General features: G+C 37.0%; 1 protein-coding gene across 2 annotated transcripts in view; it reads left to right on the top strand.

Moving 5' to 3' along the window:
• The first annotated feature begins 219 nt into the window (after window positions 1-219).
• The window catches only part of myo6b (myosin VIb), a 49,254-nt gene continuing 36,702 nt past the window's right edge, over window positions 220-12,771 (top strand). For both annotated transcript variants that reach the window (XM_026285870.1, XM_026285869.1), the window contains exons 1-6: window positions 220-562; window positions 7,938-8,079; window positions 10,251-10,320; window positions 10,461-10,534; window positions 12,318-12,447; window positions 12,582-12,687. In XM_026285870.1, coding sequence (XP_026141655.1) covers window positions 7,963-8,079; window positions 10,251-10,320; window positions 10,461-10,534; window positions 12,318-12,447; window positions 12,582-12,687 — 497 coding nt within the window. In that variant the 5' untranslated portion in view covers window positions 220-562; window positions 7,938-7,962. The remainder of the gene's footprint in view (window positions 563-7,937; window positions 8,080-10,250; window positions 10,321-10,460; window positions 10,535-12,317; window positions 12,448-12,581; window positions 12,688-12,771) is intronic.

Raw genomic sequence — 12,771 nt, 5'->3', positions numbered from 1 at the left:
AGAGAACTACTATAATTAAAATAATTAAACTCATTCATTTAGGCTAACTTATATGTATTTTACACACCATACAACCATTAAATATAGGCCTAGTCATAATATTTCTACTTTTACAGTAAACATACGGTGTTGGCTGTGTTTAGTCAGTAGACGGATGAATGTGTTTGCGACTCAAAACTCTAGTGAGCCCTACTTAGGGAGCATTTTGGGCCGCCGTGTAATATGTAACGTTGCATCCGCGCGAGCCTTTGAGGTGCAAAATAATTGCGCGTTTCTGTAACGGCTAAGACTGGACTCAGCTACTGTGACGCCCACACAAGATGTCTAGATAGTCAGCTGTCTGTGTTTTGAGACACGGCCTGTCTGTCACCGCTACCATGTCACCGCTGAGGTCGCTGTTATTCCTGTGGACTTCAGTCTGAAGTCAGACTCATTTAAAGAGGAAGGACAGCGGCTTGAAAAGGGAATATATAACATCGAGGGATTCTGTCACCGCTACCCGGGACAGTCTTTCGCTTCTCTGTCCACAAAGACAGCTGGTCTCATCGGATTTACAGATTATGTGAGTGACTTTACTCTTAACTTACTTTATTTGTTGTGTGGCTTCTATTAAGAGCAGCTAGAGGTTTGTTTGTTTGGTGATAAATTGTGTTTAATTGCTTTTTACAGTGGCGAGCTAGCCTGCTGCTAATGAATGAGTCTATTATATTAACAGTCAGGTGAATTTCGCATGTCGTTTATTTTAGTAACAAACTAAATTATGTTTAAATATATACGATTTAAAGTGTGCCACTTGTTAGGTATTTGCAAATATTGCACTTCATGTAACTTTTGGTTATGTTTACTCATAGGTTGGCTTTAGTTATATTATTATTATTTATTTATTTTTTCAGTGGGATATTTGCTTTGTTTTGTGACCAGACAAGTGTGTGACCACAGTTTTCCTAAAAACGAGTAAAGGCTGTATGTCATGGAAACTCGATTAGGTTTATGTATAGTTAAAGAGTTTAACTTTAGTGATCCGAAGGGCCAAGTTGACGTTATTTATTTGTGTTTCATTCATATGAATGATGGATGCTTTGAACACTGTATTAGGTGACTGTAAACTCCTGTGTCTGCGCATGCGCGGTTGCTCTTGTTCCACCTTCATAATCCCTCTTGGGTCATTCCACGAAATGTGTGTGAACACAGACTTCAACAATAAAAAGCTTTTACTGTGTGCTATTATAGAAAGTTTTTAAACACTAAAACAGACTTAAAAAAATACACAGTTTATTAATTTAATAATATTAAGATTTAATATAAACAATATAAATGAATATAAATGTAATATCACGTTTTTTTTAATATCATGATTTTATCACAATTCTTTGTCATGTTGGTTTTACTATTTTGCAAGTTGTCTGAGCATAAAGATAAAAAAATGACAAAGATACACATTGCTACTACACATAATATACAAATAAAACAAGCTGGTAACACTTTAGAATAAGGTTCCATTAGTTAATGTTAGTTAATGTATTAATTAACATGAACAAACAATGAATAATACATTTATTACTGTATTTATTCATCTTCGTTAATGTTAGTTAATGAAAATACAGTTATTCATTGTTAGTTCATGGTAATTCACAGTGCATTAACTAATGTTAACAAGCACAACTTTTGATTTAAATAATGCATTAGTAAATGTTGAAATTAACATGAACTAAGACTTATAAATGCTGTAGAAGGATTGTTCTTGCTTAGTTCATGTTAACGAAAGTAGTTAACTAACATTAACTAATGGAACCTTATTCTAAAGTGTTACCAGCAAGCTTTATTTTCAGGTAAAATAGCTGTATTTAGCAGGAGCATTTAAAAAATTTAATGAACAAATATAAAAATAAAACACTATATGGACTGATTCCTATAGCAACTGTTTTCAATTTCTCCAGTCAAGAGCAGTGAATGTTTTAATTTTTTAAAAAAATTTTTTTATTAATGTTAAAGGAATAGTTCACCCAAAAATACAAATTGGTCAGCTGTCTGTCAATTCTCTCATAGTTTTATTTTTATACCACCATTCACTCACTAAAAAGTAGTTTTAATCCTAAATGAGTTTCTTTCTTCTTCTGAACATAAATGCCATTTTGAGGAACTTGAAAACCAAACAGTTTCTGGTCCATGGTGACTTCCATAGTATTTTTTTGTTAATATCAAATTCAATGTGGACCAGTAACCATTTGGTTACCCACATTCTTCAAAATATATTTTTTTGTATGCAGAACAAGAAATAAATTAATACAGGTTTAGGACAACATGACAGTGTGAGTAAATAATGACAGAAATTATATTTTAGGGTGATCTATCCCTTGACAGTAATGACAGTGGGCTGCATGTTTAATAGGCCTACTGTCCTTTTAAGACCTGCATGCATTTAATATAAATAGAATAGATAGAATGTGTGCTGTAGCACGATACTAGGATATTTCTTCAAAAGCAGATCGTGGAAGAATTTTTATCGTCCACTATCAAAAATTGTCATATCGCACACCCCTACTTGGAAGTGGTTTTGACACTGTGGGCAGGTGCTAATGTCCTGCTGCAAAATGAAATCAGAATCCCTATTAAGCTTGTCAGTAGATGGAAGCATTTTGCTCCAGGAGATTTTGCTCCAAAATCTCCTAGTAGCTGGTTGCATTGACTTTGGACTTGATAAAACACAATGGAGCAACACCAGCAGACCTCACGGCACCCAAAAATCATCACTGACTTCAGAAACTTCACACTGGACTTCAAGCAGCTTGGATTCTGTGCCTCTCCAGTCTTCCCTCAGACTCCAGACATTGATTTCCAAATTAAATAATAAATCTACTTTCATCTGAAAAGAGGACTGTGGACCACTGAGCAACAGTCCAGTTCTTTTTCTCTTTACCCCAAGTGAAAATGCTTCTGATGTTTTTTTCTGGTTCAGGGGTGTCTTGGTTCTAGGAATGTGACAGCTGTAGCCCTTTACCTGAAGACGTCTGAGTGTGGTGACTCTTGATGAGCTGTCTCCGGCTTCAGTCCAGTCCTTGTGAAGCTCTCCCAATTTCTTGAATCGGCTTTTCCTGACAATCTTCCCAAGACTTCATTCTTCCTTGTTGCTTGTGCACCTTTTCCTCCCACACTTTTTCCTTCCAGTCAATTTTCCATGAATATATTTTGATACAGCACTCTGTGAACAGTCAGCCCTTTCAGCAATGACCTTATGTTGCTTACCCTCCTTGTGGAGGGTGTTGATGATTGTCTTCTGGACAACTGTCAAGTCAGCAGTCTTTCCCATTATTGTGGTTGCATGTTCTAAACTATTCCAAGATGTACCCAGTATTTATACTCAAAATTAATCAAACTAATCAAGCTCAAATTTTTTTGAGATACTGAATTTTTTATTTAAATAAAAAATGTGTAACCATCAGAATTAAAACAAAAAACTCCTTTTCCATGATATAATTTTTTTTTTTAGCTACACCTGTATTACATATGAAGGAATCTTCCATATCATTTTTTAATGGTGGTTTAATGTATTTAGAATTTTGCACGTTTAGGGTTAACGTGTCTGTATGTTATTTAGTTTTACTTATTTTTCTACTTAATTGTTATTATTTTTTCATTTGTATATAAATTCTAGCAATAAAAGCTAGATTTTGGAAAATATTTTGATATTTTAAAAAGCATAATAGTTTTAATTACAAACTAGAAACCTTCCTACCAACTAACATTTGGCTTCGTTTTTTTTTTTTTTTTTTTTTTTTTTTGGCATATTAAAACACTCATTTGAATATACATATAGAACCCAGCAAAAGCGCAGGGAAATGTTGGCTTTGGAAGTCCCATCGACACTGGCCTCTTTGCATCCTGTTTTCCATATCCTCTGGCTATAAAGAGAGCAGGAGCAGAGGAAGAAGGGGGAGGGATACAGTATGTGTGCAACAGGAAACTCACACAGCCCTTTGACCCCAAACCATTGCCTATGACAACGTCTGTACTGTTGCCATCAGCATGCACATAAATATGTGCAATCACTCATCTCTCTATGACTGTCTCACTGTAAACATGTAGCTTCAGTTAGATGGATGTTTATTTGATGAAGGAGCGATGAGCCAAGAAATGTGGGAAAAGAAATGTCTGTTGTTGACTATCACAGTACTGTGGACGTGGAGTGCTTCTCACAGTTTTGTTGTTATTTTGGATCTGTTGATTCTTGTGGAAGAGTATGTATCTCAGCAGGCTTTGCATTGCCAAGTATGCTTTGACATGACTTGTGTGTTCATTAGTGGATATGTTTTCTCTTATTTTATATTTAATTTATATTAAAAAGTGTATTGCATGCTGTTCGCCTTTTTTTTTTTTGCACCAATATTTACATGTTGCTATAAAACTTTGCATTAAAGGTCCTAACTTTTTTTTCTCTTTTATTGCCACATCACTTGTTTCAATGTCTCTCTGGCATTTTCAACAAAGCCGCCTTCTTTTTCGATGGCGAACTGCACACAATATAGCCATAAAACATTTTTATTGTGTGTCTAATGCAGTGCCAACATTATGACACAATTACTAAACTTTTATCAACATGAAATGTTGTGTAAGCATATTATGATGTTATTGTTATAACAGATATAATATAGGATGGTAAAGATTAATCTTGAAAGTAACTCTGACCAGTTGAAAGATCTGTAATTTTTTTTTTACATGTATTTTTTTTTTATCATGGCACTTCCTTTTCTGGAACAGGTGGAGCCATTGAGTTTATCAGGTAGCTAGAATGATTAACCATGGGAACAATAATACTGTATATAGCTTCTGGCTCTTATTATATCTTATTTAAAAATCCAAGTGAAGGGCATTGTGCCACATGAAATTTGGACTCATTTTGTCTTTGAGTATTTCTAAATTTCCCTTTTCCATTGCAGTGGATGGCTCATATTAGCATCACATCTGATAAATAACATGTTACCCTGTTAAAGTTCGGATGTGTTATAGCATGTGTCAGTGAGGAATATTAACAAAATTAGTTGTTCAATCAAACCCCTCTAAAGTTGGAGCTCACAAGTAGTGAAAATAGTTATGAAAGTTTTTGTAAAGATGATTATTTGAAACGGGTAAGTTTTGTAAATTATTTTATTTCATTATTATTCATATTTCTGTTCTTTAATTGTGATTTCTAGCCTTGAATATATTATTTTAACGATCATGAAGAAAAACATTGTCTACATAGTTAGGCTCACCCCAAAAGTATAATTGGCTTTAAAACACTCTTTGTATGTCCAGTCTACAGTCTTTTTTTATGCTTATCCATTATTCATGGCAAAGTTAAGGAAATTTATTATTCATGGAAAAGTCAAGGAAATTAATTGGACAAAAGGTTTAGTGCTGCTCCAGAGTTAAACATTTACATTATGAGTACATGTTAAAAAGATATTACAAATATTAACATAATCAACAGATCATTATGGTTTAGTGCATCCCATCAAACATCTCATTTTCCCAAGACTGATCCAACACAGAATCGAGCATTATGTGAGAAGTAACGTGCCAGATAGTTTTCTGATGAGCAGTGCTGCAGAAGAGAAGCATATACCCATGCCAAGTCTTTGTTTCTTTCAAAAGACTCATGTGAGACTCGACTGATTGGCACACATACGCTTCTGAGCATGTAATGAGGTTATTTAGCATGCTTGACAATTGATAATTGCACCATGGGCAACTCTTGAGACCGGGCCATCGTCCGAGTGCCAGAGAATGGGAAATGTTGCCCTGGTCCAAACCTAGAGCTGTTATCACGTCCTACCTCACTCGCACAGCAGACGTCTTTACTCCTGTCGTCAGGTATAATAATGCCCTTGTGATTAGCCATTATTGCTTTTGTAGACTTTGACAGCAGTTCTGTTAAGGGCATGCAGTCTGCGGCTTTCAGTGGATATCATGGATCTTAACGGATGTCATGCAGTGTTTCAGATAAATCACCTGATCTTAATAGGGAGTTATACTGAACACTGCAAGAAGTCTATGGTTTATTGTAGGATCAGTGAGATCAGATAGGGCCACCAACTGTTCTCTCAAGAGGAGAGGCTGTGCAGCTGAAGATGTCTCAGAGAGCAGAAGCGTCAATCTGCTATTTACAGGATAAGCCCATACCTGAAGGGAATACCAAGATCATCGAAAAAACAAGCCAGGAGACTAAAATACCTCAACAGAACTTGTTGTTGAAAAGGGGGAAGTCGTGGCCTAACGGATAGAGTGTTGGACTTGCAATCCAAGGGTTGTGGGTTCGAGTTTTGGGCCGGCAGGAATTGTAGGTGGGAGGAGTGAATGTACACCACTCTCTCCACCTTCAATACCATGACTGAGGTGCCTTTGAACCCACAGAGCAAGGCACAGAACCCCCAACCGCAGCATAAATGGCTGCCCACTGCTCCGGGTGTGTGTGTGTGTGTGTGTGTGTGTGTGTGTGCGTGCGCACTTTGGATTGGGTTAAACACAGAGGATGGGTCACCATACTTGGGTGTATGTAACGTCACTGTCATTGTAATGACCAGACCTTGGACCACAGTCACACTAGATGATTTGTCTGAGAATGGCCGCATTTTCCAAAACATCGTTAGATGGCATAAAAGAACACATTTTTACCTTTCCTAATAGTACGAGACCAATCAGATATCTTATCATAGTGGTGTTTGCTAACGCAGGCATCACAGTTCATGCGTAGAGTATGTAATTCAAACACACTGCATACATTTTTCAACTTGCAGATGGTTGATAAAGGAGAAATAATAAGGCTCGCTTTGTTGATTGTGGGGATCCTAGAGTTCTGTATGCTGACTTTATTCACTTTTAAAAGACTAAAGTTAACATATGTGTTTTAAATAACCAGATGCATTTCCAATTGCTTGAACTGGGTCATCAGTACGGTGTTTACACTTGGTATTTTTCATGATTTAGTAGGCATCCGATCAGTAAAAATTCATGACTGGATGAAATTTAAGAACTTTTATGAGACTTAAGCATTGATTTAGGCCAGCACACAAATACCTGAAAAGACCTAGCAACCCCACAGAACACCCTAGCAATTCCAACCACTCACTTATGATAATTTGATTATAAATGAATCAAAACTACATAGTTGTCACTGTGTAAAATTAAAATTCCACTGCTCTGAGCAGTGGATTCATGTGCACGCTGCTCAGAAACTCTCAAAGAAAGCATGTGCACATAGCCCTGTTGTTTGTAAACCGCTAAAAATCACTGCAATGCTTAAAAATATGTGCAAACAATACATTTTTGTGACCGCGGTGCACCGCAACATGACATGAGTACATAACTTTGATAAAGATGATAGTCTTAAAACTGTATCGGTTGACAAATTTCTACTTCATAATCGTGTCTACCGATATATCGCATCTACCGATATATTGCCAGTAACAGTTGCTACATGGCCAATATAAACGTTCTGCACAATCTGCCACTAGGGGGCAAATTTAGAAAATCGTATACACATGTCAGAGATAGTGAAAAGAGTCTTAATAATGCCATTGCAACCACAGCATCCTGATGTGGCAGCCTCCTAGAACACGCTAACAATTGTCTAGCAACCACTGTAACATTGAGGCAGCGAGATTTGCATGAGAAAGCTCCACTCATATTCTCTTCTGAGATCTAGTTTCAGTGTCCCTTTGTACATTATGCATATCAAGACTTTGAAGTGGCAAATGCAACAAGTTGTTTTCTTATTTGTCATTCCCATCATCTGTACTGCAGATGACCTTGTCAGCCTCCACTTGCAGCATTCAGAAAGACATTTTGTTTACAGTCACATGGTTTGTGTTAAACAAAACAATTACTTTTCTGTTGGACAAGATTTGCATACTGCCAGCCAAGTCAGTGTTTAAACTTGTGTGTGTGTGTGTGTCTTCCAGAGCTGCTGTGTAGTTGCAGGGTGCAATGGAGGATGGGAAGCCTGTGTGGGCGCCCCACCCCACCGATGGGTTCCAGCTGGGCATGATAGTGGACATCGGTACGGATGCGCTCACCATTGAACCTCTCAATCAGAGAGGAAAGGTAAGATGACAGCTTTACTGTGCCTGTAAGGGATCATGTTAGCATTTAACCATTGACACCATATTATCATGCCTCATGAGTTTATACGAGGGGAAAATCTTGCTTAGTTGCTAAGCACCTTTGATGCCCTATCTATCCACTGAGACCAGACTACCTAGGGAGATCATGTGATCAGCGTTTCTGCTGACGTGCTGAGTTTTTCCCACCACACGCTTGATTAACTTCATGATGTGTATAAAAGGCCTCCAGGTATCTGAGCAATAGGTAAAATGTGAGAACATGTGTATGTGGAATAGTGCTGTGCCATGTAAGGGTGTCACTTGCAGGGGATTTGAATAAGTAATGAGCTCTGCCTGCGGCAGGTGTGCAGGTCACGTTACACTCAGGGTGGTTTCATTTGACAAAAAAAAAAAAAAAAACTTACACACTCGCTTAGAGTGTGTCTTTCTGAAATTAAAAAAACCTACAAAATCACCTTGCAAGGACATTCTCATAATAACTAAATAATGTAATATCTCTGGTCTTAAAGTGCTGCAAGGTATATTTTAGGGTTAGGGTTCATCTTTAGGAACTATAATTCATGATGTGGCATCCATTTTTTATGGATCTATTCATTTATTCTGAGATGTGTTAAAAATGCAATTCATACTATACATGCAGTGACTTAAAATATGTTTTTGTCATGATTAGAATGTTTTTAATTTCTGAATCAAGGGTTCCTCAAATAACATCTTAAAATTAATTTAATATTAGTTCTATATATTTTTTTATTATTATTTAATAATAAATGAACAAACTTGCTTATTAAAGTTGAGACAAGAAGCAAAAGTTTTGTCCAAGTGAAACAACTTCTTGAAAAAGAACCAATGTAGGGAGCGACTTGATTTTGTCCGTGAGGAATCGATTAGATTGTTGTCATTGGCTAATTGCCGTGATCTGTGAGTGACAGATTGCTGGAGGGAATTGTTTCTCGTCCCGTCCCTCATGCTGGAGCACAAGTCCTCAGAGAAGAGATGTCAATGCCAAAGGGATGGCAAGTCATTTTGATTAAAGATTACAAGGGCACATGAATTAAAAAAGTAAAATGTGCACAGATAAATCATTTAGCCTATAATAAACACTGCAATATTCCATAAAAATAAGAATAGTTCATTTTGATGATGTTAATATTTGAAATGAAGTCATGTGGTACAGCCAACATACAGCGTATGCACACAAAAGCACAGAACAGGAAATGATATCATAGATAGGATGCCTGCAAATCCTTATAACAATGTCTGAAGGTAAGTGTAAATATCTTTTTTTTATATTCCTATGACAAAGTCAGTTGTAAAATGTTGTGGTGCAACTCATACAATTTTTTTTGAAAATATAATTCTTAAAATAGATTATAGTATTTATAAAACAGTTTTACCTGAAATAAGTTATTTATTTTCTTAAGAATTTTTCAAAACCATATGAAACCAACCTGAATGCAAAGAGCATATTTTCTAAGAACTGAGAACTATTAAACAAAGGTAAACAATGCATGAGACGTTCCTACTTGAATCTATCAAGGTTGTGTGTGTTTTTCAGGTCAAAGAGGTAGATGATATCCATGACATCGAGGCAGATAATAACTTTCCTAATGTAAATGGCTTATGTAAAAGTGAGGGAGTGAAATAATGTAAAGCAGGGAAGTCAGCAGGGATGAGATGGGTTTTCTGGGAAAGGTCAGCCTGTCTCATCTCACTCTGAATAACGCAGCGGCGTGATGGGCAGCTTTGGGTGTCTTATAATGTGTCATGTAATGGATTTCGCAGCTTATGTTCTCACCTTTCACATTAACATGACTTTACTGTTTCTTCTGCGCATTATGGCCACCATTAGACACAATCAATCACGGCTGACCTAGCGCTGCTCTTCGGGGTCATTTACGCAGTCGTAATGTATGAAGACCTTGAGTGTTTATAGCTTTACACCTCGCTGAAAGTAAGCAGACAGAGTCGGAAATGAGAGAACAAACGGCTGCCATCATCTACTTGTTTTTTGTCCCATTAATCTTCTGTGTGGTCGTAAAGTCTGTGCGCTTTTAATAATAATATGGATACATAGTGAAATAGGTCAATGTAGCCAGGTTTTTCATTTGGCCAGAGGTGACAAAGTTGACAGTGCTCATTTTGACTTTGCAGACGTTCCTGGCTCCCATCAGTCAAGTGTTTCCTGCTGAGGAAGATGTGAACAAACATGTTGAAGACAACTGTAAGTATTGAACTTAGTTGGGGTGCATCATCCATTAGCATCACATAAAATACTTAAGATGTTATGATCTTAAGATGGTCAATGATATTCTCAAATTTACTTATATATATGTATATACAAGTTTACATATTTACTTCCAGGTTCTCTTATGTATTTAAATGAGGCCACTCTTCTGAACAACATCCGTGTCCGTTACAGCAAAGACTTGATCTATGTAAGTCAAATTCCTGTACAGAATTCTTGTTTTACATCTTTTCTGTGCCCTTTTCCAAGGCCAAAACTATGCAAATATACAAATACCCTGCCAAGTTACAACATAAGCACGGTCCAATTTTAATGACTTAATTTGCAAGGTCCATTATGTATTGTCAATAGAGAGTGATGCATAAAGATCTGCTCACACGGAAGTCTTTCAAACCAAGCAGCTTTCTATTGGTCAGTGTGGCAGATTACTTTTTTCGGCCTCACGTTAAACTCCAGTTACAGTACGAGGATTCCTATTCAAACAATAGGATTTACCATAGAAATGTATTTAAATTTAAATAGTAAATGTGCACTATTTTGGCAGTAATGAAGCTCAAAACTCAAGGGGTGATGGAGCTTGCAGTGTTTGTGCCAGACTGGATGTGTTATTATTATTTGAGTAAACACTTTGAATAACTTGTTTGACAAAATTAAAAGTACAGTGTATAGGAAGTAAAAATGTCATTTATATTAACCATATGAAAATTTATTTTTAAAAATTACTTATAAACCCTTGAAAACAGACCTACTGTAAACTCCAAGGTTTTTATTAGATGATATATGCTTTCGTTGACACCATCAGCCTTCCTATTTTTGCAACCTATATTTCAAAGAGTCATTTACCAGAAGAATTCCTGGAAGCTGCATTACCCATGATTCTGTAAAGAGCTAATCGAGCCAAAAGATCTCGTCAGTGAATGCCCGCTCCTATGAAGCGCCGCAAATTTCTAAACGTCTGTATATTTATATATACATATAGAAAATACACACATTGTCTATTATGTAAACAAACTTTTATTTTGGATGCGATTAATCGCGATTAATCAATTTGACAACACTAAATATACCAATTTAAAAAACAAATGTATTTTATATGTTTATGATGTTGTGATGATGATGTGATATACCCAATAGCTGGCTGATTTGTGTCATGGTTTATAACTCTTCAGCAAAGACTTTCTAGGGTAAAAAAATGAATGGAAAAATACTTCCGTATCTAACTTCACAGAAAAAGGTGTAAATTGAAATTGCTGTCCCTCTATCCTCCATTGGGTCATAAGTTCAAACCATTGTTTGAACCAATGCTACTGTGTTAGGCAGGTTTTTATTGTTTTAAAGGCACCACAACCTACATATGCTGTCTCTGCATATTAAGCTAAGTGTTTAAATTACACCTATAAGCTAAAGATGTATAAAAAATTGAAACTACACTGATTTGAGGCATTAAATCTTAAAAAACTGCATGATGCATTCAAATATTTTGCTTAACAATCACCTCAGGGCAGTGTAGGGCTTCCAGATTCACGCTAAACCCCGTATATCTCATTGGCGGGCATCCCTGCAGGTACGGTGCTGATGGGCATGTTATTGTCGTGCTCCAGTAGCCCTTATTAGCCTCTCATCTGACGGCGGTCCCGCTGTCAGCGTCCGCTCATCAGCACAGCGCCGGAGCCTGTCAGGAGACGGCCCAGGCCCTGCCCTAGTGTGACTGCACGTCTCAGATGACCCAGCTAATCCTGCCCAGACGCTATCAAGTTTCCCATTGCACTTAATTAGGTCCTGTGAGATAGCGACGCTCCACACAGCACAGCTAACCTGAAAGTATGAGGCTTTTAATGACAGCAATTTTAAAAAAAAATCAAGTATTGTTGGTACTTCAACCACTGATCTGTTTGTCCAAAATATGGAAGACTGTAAAAACTAAATCATACACATAAGAAATCTCCTCTGATCATGTGTGTGTTTTATTTCAGACGTCTGTGGCTAACATCCTGATTGCTGTGAACCCATATTTCGACATCCCTAAACTCTACTCCCCAGAGACCATTAAGAGCTATCAGGGACGCTCTTTGGGGACACTTCCCCCTCATGTCTATGCTATTGGTGAGTGGGCACTTGAACGTCTGTCTAATAGGACGCTTGAGGATTCCATTCGAAGTCTTTCTTTTGTCGTGTTTTTTTTTTGTTGACAGTGATTTTAACAAACTTCTGTCTCTGTCTCTCTGTCTCTGTCTCAGCGGACAAAGCCTATAGAGACATGAGAGTTCTGAAGATGAGTCAGTCCATCGTTGTGTCTGGCGAATCGGGTGCTGGAAAAACAGAAAACACAAAGTTTGTTCTCAGGTATGATAACTGTCTATTCATTGAATGCCTAAAACACTTCAGTTAATATCTCACACGTGTAAGGGGTCCAAATCTAGTCTTTTG

The sequence above is a fragment of the Carassius auratus genome, chromosome 17 (assembly GCF_003368295.1).
Source record: "Carassius auratus strain Wakin chromosome 17, ASM336829v1, whole genome shotgun sequence".
In the NCBI taxonomy this organism is placed as follows: Eukaryota; Metazoa; Chordata; class Actinopteri; order Cypriniformes; family Cyprinidae; genus Carassius; species Carassius auratus.
This window is presented reverse-complemented; position numbering and strand designations above follow the sequence as displayed.